At 39.2% G+C, this 22,422-nt stretch overlaps 1 protein-coding gene across 4 annotated transcripts in view; it reads right to left on the bottom strand.

Moving 5' to 3' along the window:
• Positions 1-2,842: 2,842 nt before the first annotated feature.
• FRMD4B (FERM domain containing 4B) overlaps positions 2,843-22,422 on the bottom strand; it is a 361,154-nt gene continuing 341,574 nt past the window's right edge. For all 4 annotated transcript variants that reach the window (XM_009200361.4, XM_003894202.5, XM_009200359.4 and 1 more), the window contains 6 exons: positions 21,669-21,725; positions 19,872-20,019; positions 15,092-15,211; positions 13,388-14,199; positions 9,038-9,170; positions 2,843-4,833 (listed from right to left, as the gene is read on the bottom strand). In XM_009200361.4, the coding sequence (XP_009198625.2) occupies positions 4,713-4,833; positions 9,038-9,170; positions 13,388-14,199; positions 15,092-15,211; positions 19,872-20,019; positions 21,669-21,725 (1,391 nt within the window). In that variant the 3' untranslated portion in view covers positions 2,843-4,712. The remainder of the gene's footprint in view (positions 4,834-9,037; positions 9,171-13,387; positions 14,200-15,091; positions 15,212-19,871; positions 20,020-21,668; positions 21,726-22,422) is intronic.

The raw sequence follows: 22,422 nt of genomic DNA, 5'->3' as shown, positions 1-22,422 counted from the left end.
ATCCACTAGCAATCAATAATTCAGCCCAGTGGACAACACCTGAGACTGGGTAGTTTCCTAGGTAAGGGTTATTTTGACCTGTGCTTGGATTGAGGCCTGACTTAGCCCTTCTGCCACTAGTAAATGAAAGAAAATTACGACTGTTATCTTTAAGAAGTAACAATGAGCAAGAAGAACTGGGCTTAGCATGTATTCATTCGATTTTCATTAATCCATTTAAAAAGTTATGTTGACTACTTTCACTCTTCCTATGGAGAAGTTGTTCCTGGATAGCATTCATGGAAGGAGGAATTCATAGTTTAGTATTTGGAGTTTGCCCACTCAGGATTTACTTCCTGTTTTTCTCCTAATAGTGGTAAATTACATGACCTTTCTAATTCTCAGATTCTCTCTCTGTAAAATGGAGATTAGCTAGCACTATATACCCCATTAGGCTGTTGTCAGGATTAAATGAGAAGATACATATAAAGCACTTTTAAACACCAGCCTGGAGTACATTGAACTAGAATTCAACAAATGCCAACTTGTTTTTGCAGCAGGACATACTTTCTTTTTTCTACTCCAAAGTGGCACAAGGATGGGGGTGGAAGGCTTGGAGACAAGTAGAAAAGACCCAGGGAGGTCCAGAGGAGGGGCATATGAAAAGACAGAAAGAGGGCATGGTGGCTCACACATGTAGTCCCAGCATTCTGGGAGTCTGAGGAGGGCAGATCAGTTGAGGTCAGGAGTTCAACACCAGCATGGCCAACATGGTGAAAACCCATCTCTACTAAAAATACAAAAGTTAGCCATGTATGGTGGTGCACACCTGTGATCTCAGCTACTGAGGAGGCTGAGGCAGGAGAATTGCTTGAACCCGGGAGGCAGAGGTTGTAGTGAGCTGAGATCGCGCCACTGCTCTCCAGCCTTTGCTACAGAGCAAGACTCCATCTTGAGGAAAAAAAAAAAAAAAAGAACAAGAAGAAAAGAAAAGAGAGAAACAGGGCATAAGAGGCTCACTAAACTTTTGAGCTGAAAAAGGAGTTAAGTTTTTCATTACCTTCTGGGCTTTGTGTACATGTCAAAAGATTTTCTCTTTGGAAATGGACTGTGTCTCCATGCCCTGTGAGATAACAGAGGACAACTATTGGCTTGCTTGACAAGCATGGATGAAGCACCTCCCTTGACATAACACCAAGTCAGTGCTTAGTAAAGGGTGGTCTGTAACGTGGGGCAAGGTTAGTACAGAAATTGAGAGCTGGTGTTTAGAAACTTTCATTGCAATTTGACAGAGTAGTTTTATGTCTGCTGAATCTAATAATAAATACGGATGTGTATTTTATGTTTTTTCAATTGTCTAATTTATCTTTTTCTGAATTAGCTTTTCTCCTCTAGTAATTTGCTTTCATTTTACTTTATAAAACTATAGGTACACAATGGATTGGAAATTTTAAAAATTGGTCTTTCACTACTGATAGTTTGAGAAGCACTACTCTAGGAAATAATCTAAACTTGCCTATTGTACTGAAGAAAGTCATTCTTCTAGTTCTGGAAGCTCTTTAAGGACTCACATTTGTGGAAACTCTTTAGTCTGAGCCTTCGTTCCTAAGAACAGACCAAACTAATAGTTTAAAACAATTCTGAAATCTTTATTTCTTATAATATTTAAGCTTTTGTGAATACAAGGAAGAATTCTGAAAAATTTTCTCAAATGTTGAAAAATAGACAAATATCAAGGAAGGTGAGGCAATTTAAAAAATCCACCTTGCTAAATAAACATACATCTTTATGAGGTAGTTCAGTATGTCTTGATACAGAGGCCTAAGATATATTAGGCAAAAAACAAAACAAACAAACAAAAAACTAAGTTGTAAAACTGTACTTGTAATGTGCTGGACTTTTAAAAAGTTGCTATTTGCACAAAAAAAATCCAAATATACAGTAAATTAACTATCATATCTGAGAGTCTAATGGGCACGATTATGTTTTTGTTATGTACTATTTTGGTTTTGCATTTAAAATTTTTACCATGAGTATATGGTATTTTGTAATAAAAAAGAGGAAACTTACATGTTGAATAATGTACTTTTGTCACTTTTTGGCTTTTAATAAATAATGTAGTTTAATTGGTTTAACACCAATGTGGTTGAGAAATGTTTTTCAAAAGAGACGAAGAAATCCATGCAATAGGATTGCTGAGCTTCCATTTCTTTCTTCCTTTTTTTTCCCCCTCTTGAGACAAGGTCTGGCTCTATTGCCCAGGCTGGAATGCAGTGACATGATCCTGGCTCGCTGCAACCTCCGCCTCCTAGGCTCAAGCCATCCTCACAGCTCAGTCTCCCAAGTAGCTAAGATTACAGGCACACATCACCACAACTGGCTAATATTTGTATTTTCATAGAGATGGGGTTTCACCATGTTGCCCAGGCTGGTCTTGAACTCTTGAGCTCAAGCAATCCTCCCACCTCGGCCTCCCAAAGTGCTGGGATTACAGGTGTGAGCCACCATGCCTGGCCCTGAGCTTCCATTTCTATACCATCTTTTCCTCTTTGGGAGCCAAGTGATACTTGCCCTTTCAAGGCATACTTGCAATTGTGATCATACCATTTCTGGAACAGAAAAATGTTATTTTATGCAAGATACATGTATGGAAATATTAAGGTCTCCCTATATTTCATTTCCACTCCCTTCTCTGCATTATGTAGGATTAAAGGATGTCAGAGAACTAATTTCTTGAATTTAGAAGACCTGTTTGCCAGTCTGTGAAATGAGTATAAATTACCTGCTACAAATAAACAACATTCCCAAGATGAAAAAAACTAAAAATTCTCATCAGTCATCCTCAGTGAGACAAACTACTGTATTTCATCAATTCTAAGGCAACTTTATTGTAAGACACAGCATTATTTTTAATGTACTATTAAGAAAAAACTGCCAATTCAAGTAGAATATGCCGTCAATCAAAAGATGAACCCTGTTTTCAAATGTAAATATTTAAAAATGTACAACCTGGAATAAAATATGGTAATACTATAACTAAAAATCCAAAATCTTGCCCAGTATGATTACTCGAAGTAGAGCACTGTGACCTGTTTCACATGAAGCCCTGACATAAATGGAAGAATACGTAAACATTTTCAGTAGCACACCTTTCGTTTATTGACCTATGTAAAAAAATAATAGGTCTTGAAAAGTCAGAACAATAAAAGAATATGCAAAAGGGTTATTTCTGTTTCTAGAAGGCTATACAAATATGCAAAAAAGGAATAAGTTATTTTTTTTGCTTGTTTTTCCAAAAATTTTCCCCAAACTTCATTTCTAATTATACAAATGACTAAGGACCAGTTTAACAAATCATTTTTATGTATATATTACATGCTTTGGAATATAGATAGAAAATGTTCCAAAAAAGTTGTTCAGAAACTTTTCTATTCACAATATGAACAAGAAACTTGTATAAAAGAGGGGGGAAAGGAGCACCTTTTATGGAATTTTGAAACAAAGATGACAAAAAAGATCAAACTGGAATATGGAAATAATTTGCTTTAAAAAAAAAACAAACAAAACCCTACAATAAACCATAGCTAATTAGTTCTTCCAAGGAAAGTATGAGGTAGTTTTAGCCTCATAATTACATCCACTGCAGCTTGGAGTTTTTTGTCGTTGTTGCTGTTGTTTTTTAATGTTAACTTTGTTTTTGTCACTTGGTGACTTGGAACTACTTGTGGAATCCAGACTTGTTTAATTTTCTAATGTTCACCATTTTAAGGCACGCAATTCATCTAAAATGACGTGGCTTTTTTTTTTTTTCTTCTGTTGTTTTGGATGCCTTCTGTATCATCTTAAAATACTTTTACAAACTGATAATTATAAAAACTTTCCATATTAAGTCTGCCACTTCAAATGACAGCCGAGTTGGAGAATTACCAGCCAGAACAATAGCTCATCATGCAATTAGTGGAGAAAGGAAAAAGGAGCTCAATGATATTGTACCTTAGAACATTCTCCAAGCAGACTTTGTCAATTATTCAGTGGGCTGCTTCATTTTCCCCAATCTGCTACCATAAGTTATATTACAGGATGCTATGGTAATAAGTTTTTCCAGAACCCATTTTATGGTACTTATGAAAAACACCGCTCTTTATAATATCCTAAAAAACATTTACACTCATTCAGAACTTCATGAAAATCCAGCTTCAAGTAATTTTCCAATACTGTCTAAATTGTCCATGTCTGTGTAGAAAGAGCATGTTATTCTTTGTCAGCTCGCGAATTCAAACTCTGTGAGGTGAGCAATGACTCCGGAGCTTCTGGTTCCCCTTCTCTCATCCTGCTGAATTGTGCTCTGAGATTTCCCCTGTCTTTATTGCCATGGGACATCCTGAACGCCCTTTCATGGTTTTGAGGTTTGCCTTTAACATCTTTTATTCCCTTAAAAAGTGCTTGCTATTGATGAAGGCTTCACACTGAGTCCTCTCTTGGCAGTACTTCAACACGTGGGCAGACCCTGCAGTTAGGTTAGTGCCTAGAGTTTGAAAGGCCAAATCCTCCTTCAGGGGCTTTGTGGGGCTTCATGTGTGATTCACTGATTCACTTCCAGGGCAACTAAGTCTTCTCTTCAACCTTTGATGTCTTTAGGTTTCTAAAACGAACATCCTCTCGGAAGACGAATACGATTTGCAAGGCACACTAGTGTGAGAACGCAGTGCTTGGTCAAGAGGTCCAACTGCAGTTCAGACTAATGTTCCAGGCTTTGAATCTTCATGCCAAAAGAGTCTCTGCTCACTACTCTCCAGGCTGTCTTCCAGCCGGTTTCCATCTGTACCATCCAGTTGACTGATTTCTGTGTATTGTCTGTTAAAGAAAACCAGAAAAGTTACTACTTGTGGCCATATTTTTGTCCCCACAGCACAAAGACTACTACATTTAAAGAAGTTAGTAGGAAGCACTATTAAGAAAAATTTCCCAAAATGTAGAGATAAGGCAAAGGAGAAGGATGACTGCATGTTCTTTCAGTGTCAAACCGGAGCATTGTTTAACAGGCCCATAAAAAAGATTATTTAATTCTCTGGAAAGACATACCTTTGTTTAACTTGTATTTACCATTGATCAGGACCCAGATTGTATTAAGTTACATGTTAACTTGTAGATTTTTGTCTCAAAGCAATACAAATAACTTGTCTAGTAAAAAAGATTATGGTTACAGTTTTATTGCCCTATAGGACATTAACTGGTTTTTATCTCATTTAGTAGTCTTTTCCAACATTCTCTCTTTCAGTGTCTTGAATTCTCTTTGAACCAGCTTTATCATTCTGCTAGTTCACTTATCAATGAGTTCAATAAATCTTTGGCCCATGCCCATTTTTATTTGTGTGACAGTTATATTTTTAACTTTTTAAAAAGTATATTCTGACAATCACATTTTAAGTATTCTTCAAATTAAGAGAATATGCTAGATGCTTTCCTCAGGGACAAAATAATACATTCAGAAGGTGGCAGGGGCACATAGGAACATACATGATATCCCTAGGGCTTATGGGTCAGGCATAATTGGAAGTGACCCAGGAAACAGCATCACATTAAAAAATCATAGGCATATTCAGATGGCAATTCCAAGTGAGAGCATCCTATCATACAAACCATTCTGATAAGCAAAACCGCATTATTGTCACGGTAGGTTAAGAGAGATTAGATGGTTAGTTGATTTCTTTTTTATTTTACATTCCAAAGTATTTTAGTAAAGGTGATTTTTTTTTTTTTTAAGTCTTTGGAAGAAGAGCTTTGGAAATAAAGGTTTTTAGTGTTTTCATGTAACATAAAAAACAAAGGCAGATTTCATAATTTCACACATCAGTCAGTGCAAGCAAAACTCCTGCTATGCAAGAAGCAACACACAGATTAAAGGTACTGTACTTACTACAGCTGGCTACACTTAGCAAAAGAGAATTTACAACTGATCTCATTTCTGGAGACACAACCATTCTTGGGGATAGAGGCCCTTGGTTTTGCCTAGTAATAGAGTTAGATAGGAAAAGGGAAAGGGAATGGAAAATAGGAGGTGAAAGAAAAAAAGTTATTTGGAAATACAGTTTGCGCAGTAGAGCCAAGAATTTCACTGTATTATGTACTAGGTAGCTTCAACATTTCTACTTTGGAAAGTTTATGCTAATGACAATTATGCCAATTGTACTGAAAAAAAAATTTATTGGTAAAAATTAGTACCTTTCTATAATTTTAAGACCTGGATACTCTAGGGCAAAGGATCTTTAAATAATATACACTTTATTCTAAAAAACAACAAAACACTAATATATTGCTATGCATTTCAAATCTTTGGCTTAAGGGAAAAATCTAGTTTTTCATTTTTATCTTAAAACCTAATTCCCTCTTATTTTAAAAATCATGTTTTCATAAAAACAATCTACAGAATTTTAGAGCAAATTTCTAAAGCTTTATGAATGATTGTTACTATCCTTGCCTTGTTAATAGGTTAAGTTAAATTGATCAGACTGTATCCTAAAAAGAACTCTAAATAAACAAATGGATGGGAATAAGTACTTCCGTATCTCTGTGGCCGTAAGAGCAAAGTGGCAAATCTTTCTGGAAAGCAAGAGCTTTAAAAAATACACTTTTCAATTTAATCCACTAACTCTAGTTATTGGAATGTATCCTGTGAAAATAATCTGGGATTCAGACACATATTTTGGACAAAGATGTTAACAGCTGCAATACTGGGCTGGGCGCCGTGGTTCACTCCTGTAATCCTAGCACTTTAGGAGGCCGAGGCGGGCAGATCACGAGGTCAGGAGTTCAAGACCAGCCTGGCCAACATGGCAAAACCCCATCTCTATTAAAAATACAAAAATTAGCCAGATATGGTGGTACGTGCCTGTAATCTCAGCTACTTGGGAGGCTCAGGCAGGAGAATCACTTGAACCTGGGTGGCAGAGGTTGCAGTGAGCTGAGATCACACCACTGCACTCCAACCTGGGCAACACAACAAGGCTCCATCTTGGGAAAGAAAAAAAGTAAAAATAGCTGCCGTACTTTAATAAGAAAAAGAAAAATCTAAAAGCCTCTCAAAAAAAAAACTTCAAAAAATGAGGAGCTGCTAAGTAAATTAGGGTTCATTTGAGGGGAATATCATCTTAGTCATAGAAAATAAGGTTTAAAGAGTTTTAAAACACATGGGAACATGGTTATGTTATGATGTTAAGTTTTTTAAAACATAGAGATGTAGAATTTCATGTACAACATAAGATATAAAACTGTATGTACAATATCATTCCATGTTACATGGACAGAGAAAAACGGGGAAAATATGCCAAAATGTTAAGAGCTGCTATCTCTGGATGGTGGAATTATGGCTAATTTATTTCCTACTTATTTATCTCTTTATTATAAAATTTCCACCATGAGCTCATATATGCATACGCATACACAAACAAACAATAGGGATTTTTAAATAGCTTCTAATTTCCTGTATGTTATGCCCCCTCTGATCCCCTATCAAGCCATCTTGGGCTGTCTGATACATATGAGCAGACTTTGTAAAAACAGATTTTCTCTAAAAATGCTTAACACTCCCTGAGTCCAATGACAGTAGTGTTAAGGATATTAGAACTGTGTAATGCACCAAAAACTGTATTATCATTTCTGAGTCAACAAAAAGACAAGTAAAATTACACAAACATGAAAATAATTTGCAAATATATTATTAAAAAATGGTTAGAACTAAACTGAAAAGGTTCGGCTCAAATTTTAGACCAGTCATGTTGGTTCTTGCTCCTAACTCATTTTCAAACATTATTTACAGAAGTCCAAGCTATGTGACATCTTCTGAAGTATATTTTCATTACAATTCTATTTTGAGTATACCCTTTGTTTAACTGAGACAATTGGTTTAACATTTCAAGCCAAGAAAAACTCCCACTGAATGTGGAGAAAAAAAAAAAAATCAGGCATTTGGGCCTGAATATTTCCAATTTGCTTGTAACAGTGAGTGCCTTGATAAGAAACCGCTAAATTCTCAAATTTACCAGCATAGAAACCTTTATAAGTTGTAGTCTGTATAAGTCTTCTGTGCGTGAAGCAATATGACTTAAAGAAATCAAAATTACACATTCTAAAAAAACAGAAAATGTCCTACTTCTTGGTACCATGGGTGTGGATTATCTTTTGTGGGAAAGTAAAAGGGACAAATGACCTCTTCAAACTTAATTCCTATGGATAACAAGAATTTTTTTAAAAAGTAATTCAGAGTCTGCAATTAAAAAAAAATCAATTTGAACAAATTGCTCTTGTACATTTCCTCTAATGTTTACAAAGAACTACTTTTACAGACAAACAGGACAGCTGGCTGTGTCTGTTGCTTCATAACAAACATAGGATCAGATAAAAAAGGCAGCAAATGTTTGAAATCCAGCCTACCAACTGTCTAAGGAACCTTGGTACGAACAGCCTTTCCTGGAGTAGAGAGATTTTTCCTGCAAGGTTTCAAAAGAGACTTAAATGGACTTATCACTAATAGGATTTCAAGTACCATAATTTTTTTAAAAAGCTTCAGACTCAGAATTCAATGTACACACTAAAGAACAGAACGCGTTAGATGAGGGGTTAGCAAACTTTTTCTTAAAGGCCAGATATTTTTGGCTTTGGTGTCTGTGCAAGTAGTTCTTTGTAAACCTTAGAGGAAATATACAAGAATTCAATGTAATACTGAAGAACAGGGTCAAATTTGAATGAGTTAGATTAGGGGTTAGCAAACTTTTTCTTAAAGGCCACTTTTTGGCTGTGGTGGCCAGATATTTTGGGCTTTGCTGCAGCTACTGAGCTCTGCCCTCATAGTGCAAAAACAGCCAAGGAGAACATGTAAGTGAATGAGTGTGGCTATTCTCCAATGAAACGTTATTTACCAAAACAGGTGGCAGCTGGATTTGGCCCACAGGCCATAGTTTGCCAACCCCTGAACTAGATTATCTGACGTTTGTAAATTAGGATCCTTGAATTCTTTTGAACTGGAACAGGCTCCTGGGATTTTCAAGCACCGCCTCCTCACCTGCTTGGAGAGGGTAAAGGATTATAGACATTGCCATAGCAGCTGGTGTAAGAAGAATGTGCTGGAGTCTCATAATCCGACAGCCCTATGGTTAACTGGGTCCTCCAGTTCCCAGAAGCATTTGTAGAAGACACTGGAAATAAAAATGGAAAAAGATAAAATTAATGGAGATATTAAAAGTGAAAAAGTGTTAAGGTCATTCAGATGAACACTGCAATCAGCTTTGTCAGAGATTTAAGAGGGTTTGAAGTAACAGAGTTCCTATTCCAATTTAGTGAATTCCTGGCTATGTGACCTTAGGCAAGTAGTTTATCCTCTTTAAGCCTCAGTTTCCTCATGTATAGAGTAGGGATAATAATATTAATATATTCTGTATGGGTATGATGCCAGGATTAAAGTAATTATGAAAATCTTTAGCACTATACTTGATACAGAGTAAGCACTCAATAAATGATAACTATTAATATTATTATTGAGAATAAGATTAATTGAAAGATAAATTTGTCAATTCAAAAAATAATTTAGGTTGGGGTCAGGCACAGTGGCTCAAGCCTGTAATCCCAGCACTTTGGCAGGCCGAGGTGGGAGGACTACTTGAAGCTAAGAGTTCGAGACCAGCCTGGCCGATATGGTGAAACCCTGTCTCTACCAAAAAATACAAAAATTAGCCGGGCATGGTGGTGCATGGCTATAATCCCAGCGACTCAGGAGACTGAGACAGGAGAATTGCTTGAGCCCGGGAAGTGGAAATTGCAGTGAACCAAGATCACGCCACTGTACTCCAGCCTTGGTGACAGAGTGAGACTCTGTCTCAAAATAAATAAATAAATAACAATAATAAAAATCATTTTAGGTCAGGCTCAGTGGCAAAAGCCTGTAATCCCAACACTTTGGGAAGTCAAGGTGGGAGGATCGCTTGAGCCCCTGAGTTCAAGGCCAGCCTCAGCAACATGGCAAAACCCCATCTCTGCAAAAAAATACAAAAATTAGCCTAGCGTGGTGGTGCACACCTGTAGTCCCAGCTACTTGGGTAGCTGACACGGGAGATCACTCAAGCCTGGGAAGTCAAGGCTACAGTGAGCCATGTTTGCACCACTGCACTCCAGCCTGGGCCACCAAGCGAGATCCTATCCCCAAAAAGAAAATAATAATAATACATAAATAATTTTTAAAATAACTGGAAAGACAAGCAAGAAAACAATTCTCACATATTGCGAGAATCTTCCCATTCATGCTATGGTGTTATAAAGGTGAGATGATGATTCTGGGTTTGTCAGAGGCCTTGGAGGAAATGTGTTCCATAAGTTGACGTATTGAGACTTGACTATTCTTCAGCCAAAGACAACACTGGCCACCAGCAAGATCGAGGCTATTTTTTGTCTTAAAAAAGTGTGTGTATGGGGCGAGGGGTCGGGGAGGTGAGGTGGTAACTAGCACAGGAAGGAATTCAGGAAGAAGGGATTTAGTTCTACAGAGGAACTGAACTGGAACAAGACAAGGGCATAATTTGGGAGCAAAGCCCAGCAAATGCCTCATCACTGGGTGTTTGTTGTCCTCTCTATAAAACCAGTTCTGCTCCATGCCTAGGATGGACAAGGTAACCACAACGCCATGATGCTCGTCCAAGACTCAGAAACCAGCACTGCTCTTTTCTATCTCTTTTCCATTTCCTGCTTCTGGCTTCAGACCTACTCCTCTTCTCTCTCGTCCCCACAAAGTGCCTGTGATCACTATAGGACAAACACATTTCAAAATTCATCTGTGGCCCTGGATGTCATGAGGTTTTGACTAACTGATGTAACACTCTCAGTTTGAGCTCCCAAGCCATTTCTGAACTGTAAATCAGAGGCTCTGAGCCTTGGTGGTTAAGATGTCAGAGCTAGGGGGCTGGGTGTGATGGCTCACGGTTGTAATCCCAGCACTTTGGGATGCGGAGGTGGAAAGATCACTTGCGGCTAGGGGTTGGAGACCAGCCTGGGAAACAGAGCCCAGTCTCTACAAAAAAAATAAAATCAGCCAGGCATGGTGGTGCATACTTGTAGTCCTAGCTACTTGGGAGGCTGAGGCGGGAGGATCTTGAGCCAAGGAGTTTGAGACTGAGTGAGCTATAATGGTGTCACTGCACTCTAACGTGGTTGACAGACTGAGACTCTGCCTCTTTAAAAAAGAAAAGAAAAAAAAAAAAAGCTGAGCTAGGATAGATCCCCACCCCACCACTTAGTAGCTTCTGGACTTGGGTTATTTAAACTCTGTAGCCAGAGTTGCCTAAGCTGCAAAATTAGGATAGTAACAATAAGCATAACAATAGCAATCACTATATAGAACTGTTGCATACATTAAATAGGAGACTGCACGTGTGCTGAATGTGCATGGCATCTAGTAAGCTGCCAACAAATAGTAGTTGTCACTACTAAAACTGAGTCCACCGAGAGAGCCTTCAGGTGGCTGGAAGGGACTACAAACCTAGGACTAATCTAGCAAATAACTGGAAATTTATCTCTTCATGAGGACGATGCCTGCCTGTTGTAATACATTTCTGCAGTTATAAAGTGGAGACAGAAATGAGGGGAATTCCAGAAGGGATTTCTGGGAGTACTGATTCCATCCCTGTAGTTCTTTAAAGAGTGATGCCTTTTGGTCTGTGGGGCCACATCTTGCTACTGTCAGCAAAGCTCACACCAGGTCTGAAACAGGAAGCTTCACTTCCATCTCACCTTTACTAAGCTAACAGTCAGGAATGTTGAGGTTCCTCAGTTACACCTGCTTCCCCTGGGTGCCACCCCAGTCCCGTGCTGCAGTGACCATCCACATGCATCTCAGCCCTCCTTGCTTGGTTTTTCCCTTGTAGTACTCTGCCCATCCTGCCCAGGTTTGACCTATGAAAGTTTCTCACATCTTGAACTTTAAGAGGAAGAAAGGTGTTTTCTAGGTCAGAGCCATAAATAAGAAATAATTACAGAAGCCCTTTCATATGTTAGATGTGGTAATAGATGGGACATCCCTAGTAGAAGTCCAAAGTCCTGCACAAATAGGAGAAAACTTGAACCCAAATAGAAATCTCCATGGAAACGCCTCTTGTCAACAAGTATATGAAACTTTTACAGGTGTAGTTTTCACTTGACTATTATGCAATGACTCAGGAATCCTTATACTATGTCTCACTAAGGTGTCATGCTAATAAGGGAGAAGGCGAGACTCACAACCTATAGGTTTTCTGGCAGTTTGAGACTTTCTCAGAGTTTTAAATCATTTCTCAGAGTTTTAAAATTGCTTAATTTTTAAACATTCTTCTGGCTGCTGACTCTGAGTTCATCGTGACCAGGAACTAGTTCAACACTGGGTCCTCCACATTTTGAATGTGCCTGCTCATTTGCTGAATAAATAAAACCACACTCAGAGCCTCCCCTATCTTCTGTTTCTCTACTTAAAGTACCTAGCACAACTGGGAGTAGGCAGGAAGTCCTCCACAAATGTTAGCAGAGTTAGGGGCCAAAGTCAATATCAAGGGTAAAAAGGAAACATCTCTAATCAAAATTATCTTTGAAAATCCCTTAAGTCAACCATAACATAGGTATATATGAATACTGAATTACAATATGCATGGCCAGGCACTGTGGCTCTTGCATGTAATCCCAACACTTTGGAAGGCCAAGGCAGGAGGGTTGCTTGAGGCCAGGAGTTTGAGACCAGACTGGGCAACATAGCAAGACCCGACCTAAGCCCTGTTTCTACCAAAAAAAAAAAGCAAATTACTTAGAACAGGGCTTAATCAATGCCAGGTCCTATCAGGATTCTCATGAGCCTTATGCAGGCATCTGAGCATTCAAAACAGTCCTTAGATGATTGAATCTTGGTGGTGAACAACAATGGATATATAATTCTAATGTTTTCTGCTTACCTGAGGGTTTATTCTTTAAAAATATCAAACCTCAATGACGTGAACACATTTAAGAGATGTGCCTGTCAATGTAAATCCTAAAAAGATAAAGCAAGTGAAACCCCTAATACATTCCAGCCTGGGCAACAGAGCGAGACTCTGTCTCAAAACAACAACAACAACAACAACAAAAAAAAACCTAACGCAGGGCAGCACAGAGAGCAAGTGCTCAATCAATATTTGCTGGATTTGAATGTACAGTTTGCTTCATTAGACTCGTGTACCGAGTTCTTTGGAGAGCTGGAAAGAACTGTTTTTAAGTTGGAAATTCTTATTGTGGGGTTCTACCACCGAATGGTTGCCACTCTTTTGACCTTGGGTCCTGGTCTCATGATCCGTGAAGCGGTTCTGGGTGGGCAGGAAACATGATGTAAATAAAATCCAGGTGTCGTGTGTTTTTACAGTATTCTCACCTGAAGAGTAGGAGGATGCACGACTGCTTGGAGAACAAGGTACTTGCAGCCCCGCAAACCCCAGGCATCTCTGTGATCCCCTGTCTGAGTCAAAGCTGGTCTGCAGGCTGTGCCCCTGATCCTTCTGCCCAGTGGCCCGCTGGTACCAGCCACGCAAGTGCTCGGCGACTAAGGCCTTGTGGATGTTTTTGGTGATGTGCTCCGATTTTGCGGCAGCCTTTCTTGGCAGCCGGAGAGTTGCATATGGGTTATGGGGTACCCGGTCAACCTCATCTTCGTGAAAGGATCTGCTGTAGTCCCTCTGGCGCTCATATCCATAGTGGGCTGAGGACCGGTAGGAAGGGTTGACACTATACTGTCCCTCGGTGTCATTCTCATAGACATAACTACCACTGTAATAAAAGTCACACTCTGCATAGGGCGTGTACCCGGCAATGTAGTAACTGGAAGACGGTGGCTCCTGACTCTTTGAGTAGACACCATTCCTCAAACTATCCTTTTGTGCTAGGTTGGGCATGCTTCCTGAATTTGAAGTAGAAACATTCTGTTTCTTTGACCTCCTCCGACCCCTGGTGCGAGTGTCCAGAGTCTGGGTGGTGTAATAGGGGCCTGTAACTGGTGTCACACAGTAATACTCTGTGCTTGATTGGCTTGTATAAGAAGACCCGTCATCGAGGATTTCTGTGCTACTGCTTCTTTGGGATTTGGAGAGGGAGAAAAATGGCTTATCGCTGTCCATCTCGGAGAGCAGGTGGGACTGGGACTCCAGGCTTCCACTCCGCTGGCGGCAGTGCTGAGAGGAAGATTCGGGTCTGAAAGAGGAGAAGGGCAAATTTGTCAACACCAAGAAGAAAAGGAGGACCCAAACAGGAAAAAAGAATACCATGCTGAATGACTGAACAGCTCGTGAATCGCAATAGGACTTTGAAGGTTGCCAAAGCTGACGGCACAACAGAACCCATTTGTTCACCAAATCTATTGGCTCACATGTAAATTCATTACCATAGTCAAAATGAGAAAAGAACCAGATTCTGTTAGTTCCACAAGCGAAATCCTTCCTTAAGGGTAGGGAAAGACATAGACTGAGGATGCACAGTTTGCATCAGAGCCCGGAAAACAAAACAAAACAAAACAAAACAAAAAAAACCCAACGTGTCTTTGGAGGGTCCTGTCTTCCTAGAGGATATGAAGACATGGTACATTCAAGTGCAGGTCAGGGGTGTCTGGGCTGAGTCATGGCACTGCTATTTCCCAGCTGTATGAGCTCAGTCCAGATATTTAACCTCTCTGAATCTTGCTTACTCTTTTGTAAGATGACGATGAAAACAATATCTAATATCTACCTCACAAAAGGCTTGCTGTAGGGACTAAATAATCCAGTGCATATAAAACATTTAGCGCAGCACTCACAAACATTTCCAAATGGTGCTATTGTTACTAACTTCATCCTCACCATTGAATAATGAATGGTAATATGTGACTGGGGAAATTAAGGTACTAAAAATCTAATGTATATTTGAACAAGTCAAATACATTTTCTTTGCCAACATATTTGAAACCATAAGTTAGCAGAAAATGTAAAACCATAAAACAAGGTCCTGCTATAGAAAGTCACTTGAAATGATTAAAAAACACAACAAAGCAAGACAGAACCTCAAAGCAAAAATCAACACAGCTAAAGCAATGAGAATGAAGCTCTCTTACTCCAAGTGGCTGCTGCTGTAGGCGTTTCGGGTAAGAACTGGCGTGGTGGGCATGCTTCGTCCGCCCTGGGGCCGCCTCTCCAGAGTTTTGTAAGGGCTGCTGTGTGTCGACAGCATTTCTCTGTGATGAGAAAAAGAATTCAGGAAATGATGAGTCTCTCAACATCTCTGGCAAACTTGTCATAAGCAGATAGGAAACTTACTAGAAGCCCCAGGAAAGGGAAAATAGGGAGAAAGATAGGAAGGGCGTCTTTGTGGTTCACTAAACCACCAGGACACTTCCTGGTCTGTTCTAGATGAGTTTTAGGGGAAGCATATATGGTCTGACTTTCTGAGTCACAAATATGTAGGGAAAGAAAGGACTTTTAATAAAGAGTACACTGAATAAAAAGACTCAAAGCAACTAGAGCTGTTTATGTAGGCACCTGAACATTCAAAACAGTCCTTAGATGATCAAATCTTGGTGGTGAACAGGGATGGATGTATAATTCAGTTCACTCCTTTTTTGTAAACAATCTAGAATACTAAATAGTTATTGGCTTTGTGGGCCAGATGGTGTCTATAGCGACTACTCAACTCTGCCATTGCAGTGCAAAAGCAGCCATGGATAATATGTAAGAGAATGGGTGTGGCCGTGTTCCAAGAAAGTGACCTATGGATACTAAATTTCATATCATTTTTACATGTCACAAAATATTGCTTTTGATCCCCCCACCACCAGCTACCTAAAAATATAAAAACCATTATTAGCTCATGGGCTACACAAAAACAGCAGGACGGATTTGGCCACTGGGCTGTTGTTTGCTGGTCCCTGGACTAAGAGCAACATCCTTAAATCACTATGTCTACTTCCCAGCACAGTGACAACACAATTTGAAATTAATTTTTTCTTTTTTCTTTTTTTTTTTTCTTTTGAGATGGAGTCTCGCTCTATCCCCCAGGTTGGAGTGCAGTGGCGCGATCTCAGCTCACCGCAAGCTCTGCTCCCTGGGTTCATGCCATTCTCCTGCCTCAGCCTCCTGAGTAGCTGGGACTATAGGCACCTGCCACCACACTTGGCTAATTTTTTTGTATTTTTAGTTGAGACAGGGATTCACCATGTTAGCCAGGATGGAAGTTAATTTTTTTTAACTAAAAGTAATTTTGATCAAATTTTACTTACTACAAAAGCAAGTCTAAGTTCATTGGAGAAAACTTTAAAAATACAGATAAAAAGAAAAATTTAAATGTCTATAATCTTTTTTTAGATGGAGTCTCACTCTGTCACCCAGACCTGAGGAGAGTGGCGTGATCTTGGCTCACTGCAACCTCCGGCTCCTGGGTTCAAGTGATCCTCCCACCTCAGCCTCCCAAGTAGCTGGAATTACAGGTGTGCACCACCATGCCTGGCTAATCTTTTGTTTGTTTGTTTTTGTATTTTTAGTAGAGACGGGGTTTCACCATGTTGGCCAGGCTGTTTTCGAACTCCTGACCTCAAGTAATCTGCACCGCTCAGCCTCCCAAAGTGCTGGGATTACAGGCGCTCTGAGCCACCGCCTATATAATCTGATACCTTATATATAGCCAGTCAACACTAACTGTTTACAGATTATTTTTCCTAAGCACATAAATTTATAAGCATGTATCTATATATAAACATATGTATTTATTTTTTAACAAGAAAACATGAGATTTACTATATATTCTTTTTCAACACTCATTTTTTAAAAAGTTAAGTTGTATCTAACATTTTATGTTGCTTAATATTTGTCTACAGTGTTATTTTAATGACTGCATAGCATTTTATTGTATGGATTTACCATAATTATGTACTTTGTTTTCAATTTGCCATTAGTGTAAGCAAGGTTATAATGAGTATCCTACATGTAGTTAGTTGATTCGGTAGTAAAATTCCTAAATGAAATTGCTGGATCAAAGAGCAAGTCCATCGTAAGTGACTGGAGATGTGGGTACAATAATTTTTAAGACAATGATTCCCAGCTATAATTCTTCCTTTTACTGAAATAGCTTTGTTTTCCCTAACATAAGAAGCTCACTTGTCTCATGTTATCCAACAGGACTTTCTGCAGTGATGAAAATGTTCTGTGTCTGTTCTGACCAATATGATAGCCACTAGCCACATGTGGTTGCTGAGCATTTGAATTGTGGCTAGCATGACTGAGGAACCAAATTTTAAATTTTATTTACTTTTAATTAAACTGGCTAGCACAGCTGTAGCTCCTTGGATCTCTTACATTTCAGGCAAAAGTTCCTAAATGCGAATCCACAAACTGGGCTGATATGTGATAAAGTTTTCACTGGCCTTTAACAAATTAGAAATACAACAATGTGGCCAGGTGCGGTGGCTCACACCTGTAATCACAGCACTTTGGGAGGCCGACGTGGGCGGATCACGAGGTCAGGAGATCAAGACCATCCTGGCTAATACAGTGAAACATCGTCTCTACTAAAAATACAAAAAAATCAGCCGGGTATGGTGGCGGGTGCCTGTAGTCCCAGCTACTCGGGAGCCAGAGGCAGGAGAATGGCATGAACCTGGGAGGCGGAGCTTGCAGTGAGCTGAGATCGCACCACTGCACTCCAGCCTGGGCGGCTGAGTGAGACTCCATCTCAAAAAATAAAAAAATAACATAAAATAAAATAAAATAAATAAAATAAAATAAAATAGAAATATAACAATGTGTAGGTTATATTTTCATAAGTCACAATTTATCCAACTTGAATAATCTAATAATCTACCTTGATTTTGAGAATAATTTCCTTTATTTAAATTTTTTTGATTTTTATTTTTGGCCCTTGTAGAGCAAATACTTCCCATCTTTGCTGAGATGCGGTATAACATATTCAGTGAAATCAGATCGCAAGCTTTGGATCCTGCCAAGTTCTAGGCCACCTAGGTTCAAACCTTGATTCCCATGTTTACTAGCTGATGAACCCAAAGAAGTTATTCATGGTCCCTGGCCCTCAGTGTGCTTATCTGTAAAGGGTAATGACAGTAGTAACACTATCAGGGTTGTCATGAAGTTTAAATTCATTAATAAATTACCTAGGAAAAACATAAACAGTATCTGGGACACAGTAAGTACTCAATAGTGGCCAGGCGCAGTGACTTATGCCCGTAATCCTAGCACTCTGCAAGGCCGAAGTGGGCGGATCACCTGAGGTCAGGAGTTCAAGACCATCCTGGCCAACATGATGAAACTCTATCTCTACTAAAAATACAAAAATTAGCCAGGTGTGGTGGCGGGCGTCTGAGTCCCAGCTACTTGGGAGGCTGAGGGGGGAGAATCGCTTGAACCCGAAAGGCAAAGGTTGCAGTGAGCCAAGATGGCGCCACTGCACTCCAGCCTGGGCGACAGAGCGAGACTCTGTCTTGGGGAAAAAAAAAAAAAAAAGCAAGTGCTCAATAGAAATGTTATATGAAGTTAATATAACATGAAATTAACATTACATTAAGTGAAATGTTAACTTCATTTGATTAGTATTACTACAACAATGATAGTTAATATATTTTTGATATAAAAATGTCATTTATTTCATGGATTCATGGTGCTATTTGTTTGAATGTTTCTTTTGTTTTCTTTTTCTTTTCTTTTCCTTTTTTTTTTCTGAGACAGCATCTTGCTCTGTTGCCCAGGCTGGGGTGCAGTGACACGATCATAGTTCACTTCAATCGTGAAATCCTGGGCTCAAGCAATCCTCCTGCCTCAGTCTCCCAAGTAGCTAGGACTAGGTATGCAACACCACATCTGGCTAATTGAAAAAACAAATTTTGGGCTGGGCACAGTGGCTCATGCCTGTAATCCCAGCACTTTGGGAGACTGAGGTGGTTGGATCACCTGGGGTCAGGAGTTCAAGACCAGCCTGGCCAACATGGTGAGACCCTGTCTCTACTAAAAATATAAAAATTAGCCAGGTGTGGTGGCACGTGCCTGTAATCCCAGTTACTTGGGAGGCTGAGGTGGGAGAATTGCTTGAACCCAGGAGGCAGAGGTTGCAGTGAGCTGAGATTACACCACTGCACTCCAGCCTGAGTGACACAAAGAGACTCTGTCTATAAAATTTGTAGAGATGGGGCTTCATTAGGTTGCCCAGACTGGTAGTCTCCAACTCTTGAGCTCAAGTGATCCTCCCAACCTTGGCCTCCCAAAGTGCTGGGATTACAGGTATGAGCTGCCACACTCAACCTGTTGGAAAATTTCTTTTTAGGCAAAACAAACAGCTGGTAACTGTTTGTTTTTTAAGGATTGACCCATACAGCCAAATTCTGGGAACCACTGGCCTGTCATGTTTCTAAAACCTGGTCTCACTGCCCTGATAATGTTTACCTGAGATATCTGGGAAAATGCGTGGATTATGTATTTTACAGATTATGAGTTTAAGTTCCATGTGTATTTGCAGGACTGGAAATCAGTCCTGCTACTTGGTTTGGCAGAGTGGACTTTAGTGACAATTTCCTTAGACCAGTGACTATGAAACTGAACTGTGGACAGTATGTCCAAATCCAGATGATAATTAATGTCCCTATAAGTTAATATAGATCAAATAGACTTTAAAGTCAAGGAAATGGTCAAATGCATTTTAAAAGACTTATTAAAAACATTTTCATTTGCTGTGAACAACAAATAACTGGGTCAGTTTCTATGCCCCAGTTTTATAAGATAACATCTTTTGGAAGGATAAATAAAAACATGTAAAAATGTATCAACCATACATTGCATTTTGGAGGAAAAATTTCCTAGCTGTGAGGCATTAACCTTACTGACGATACGACCTCTCACCTGGACTGCCTGGTATCCACAAACTGTTCATTGATGGACGACTTTCTGAAATGGATTCGCTCAATACCAAGAGACTTGGGGGGAAGAATTCTTGGAGAATGAGGTACTGAACTTGATCGCTGCCCAGCAAGAGTGAAGGCGTCACTGGCTATAATAAGTAAATGGGTGAATGAAAAAATAAGTAGGCCAATTAATAGGTAAATAAATATCTTGCCAACATCTCAAAAAAGAAATTGGAAGATTTAGTGAACAAAATGTTCTTCCAAAGATGATATTTTTAGAAGATCGTAACTTTCAAGAAGTTAATTTTTATATTTTATACACCAGAAAAAATGAAATTACTGAACACTCTTCTGGGACCTGAACCATCTTTTGCCAAATTCAACAGGTGTCACTCTGAGTGAGTAAAGCACTCAAGGGGAATGGGTAATACCGCAGCTTTTAAAAAGCTATGTTAAAGAAAACTTCCAGTGTGAACCAAGGGGAAGTTGGCCTGGATCATTTTTGTTCACCTTTACTTTTAAAGTTTTTAGGCCTCTTTGGCCAAAGGCTTATCCTGTCATTGAAAGTAAGGAAACTGACTTACGCTGCATCATTAGAGGCTTGTTATGTTTCCCACTAATATTTACATTTTCAAAGAGGGATGGCAAGCATGACCAAACATCAGCTCACAGGAAGAATTCTGCAGTGGTGAAATTTTATGCACCATAAAACTTGGGGAAGATAAAGCGGTGTGGGGGTGGTTTCCTGGAATTCAAGTCATACCACAGAGATAGCCAACTCAATCATGATTAAGTACAAGAGATGACAAAGAAATACTCTATTAGTTGATAGTAAATCCATTCTATAATGAAATGTATTAAACGGCTGGACACGGTGGCTCATGCCTGTAATCCCAACACTTTGGGAGGCTGAGGCAGGTGGATCACCTGAGGTCAGGAGTTCGAGACTAGCCTGACCAACATGGTGAAACCCCATCTCTACTAAAAATGCAAAAATTAGCCGGGCGTGGTGGCTAATGCCTGTAATCCCAGCTACTAGGGAGGCAGAGGTTGCAGTGAGCTGAGGTCGCGCCATTGCACCACTCCAGCCTGGGCAACAAGAGCGAAACTCCGTCTCAAAAAAAAAAAAAAAAAAAAAGAAAGAAAGAAAAGAAAAGAAAAGAAATACATTGAACAAATATAGGCCATTACGATCAATGCAGCCTGCCCCTGTGAAACAACAAAATGACAGGTAGCCCAATGTCTAACTGTGCCTTTCTTCCTAAGTAAAATAAACTTTCCTTTATCTAGAATATGAAAGTTTATTTCATATTGTAAAACATACAATGATTTTATTTCATATTGTGATGAATACAGTGATAAAGTGTACAATCTAATATCCTGGTTTTTATATGGGACTCCAGATACATAAGATGTCACCATTGGGAAAAGCTGGGTGAAGGAGTCTTTCTATTAATCATGCAGCTCTCCATGAGTCTATGATTACTTCAAAATAAAAAGTTAAGAAACACTTTAGAGAGCCTTAAAGTCCTTACTGAGAGACTTAGATACTCCTGTGAGGGCATTCTGATTTCCTGAGGTCATGTGATTTTTGTGGTCCTGTTATTAATACTGAGTTAACCTGAGTAGGTGTTAATCATACACTTCCTTTCCCAACCATTTTGCATAAATGTAAGTTAGTTTATTCTACTTCTTCTCAAAAGAAAAACAAATAGGCCTTACTTAACTAAGAACATTATCTTAATTATTTCAGAATATCTCACATTGGTAAACCAAAAAAGGAAGAGCCACTTACGATCATCAAAGGTGGTGGTGTCAGACAAAGAGCTACTCTCTGAGGGGATTATGTCTTCTGTGAATAAAAATAACTGCCTTTAGTGCAATTGTGCATTTATACAATTAGAGGGGGCTTAGAGAAACAATTTTCAACGGAGTGCATTTTATTTTCATTTCAATAAATGTAATTAATTACAGTGCATTAAGAATAATTAACTACCGTAGCAAGAATTGACTCACATACTAACAAAAATCAGAATATTTACATATGGTACAAATATTATATTAGATTATTTCTTAAAATGGAACAGACTTCACGGGAGTGCTGGTTTTAAACTAGTTTTCAGTGTTTCTTCTACACTGGAAGAAAACTTTACCTACATATTTAGTGCTTATGACCAACAAACTGGAAAGAAAAATCATGCCATTCTTATCATAAATGCTAAATGTTAAATAAAACACATCTGAATCCTCATTTGAGAATCTACTCTTAATATAACTTGGCTTTTGACCCCTCCCTGAAAGAAAGGCCTTTTTTTTTTTTTTTTGTTTGTTTTTAGGACAGGGTCTCATTCTGTTGCCCAGACTGGAGTGCAATGGTGCGATCATGGCTCACTGCAGCCTCAACCTCCTGCGCTTAAGCAATCCTCCCACCTCAGCCTTCTGAGTAGCTGAAATTACAGGTACACAGCACCACGCTTGGCTAATTTTTTTGATTTTTAGTAAAGATAGGGTATCACCATTTGGCCAGGCTGGTCTTGAACTCCTGGGCT

Source organism: Papio anubis, chromosome 2 (assembly GCF_008728515.1).
Source record: "Papio anubis isolate 15944 chromosome 2, Panubis1.0, whole genome shotgun sequence".
Taxonomy (NCBI): domain Eukaryota; kingdom Metazoa; phylum Chordata; class Mammalia; order Primates; family Cercopithecidae; genus Papio; species Papio anubis.
Note: the sequence above shows the minus strand (reverse complement) of the source record. Positions and strands in the feature narration are given on the sequence as shown.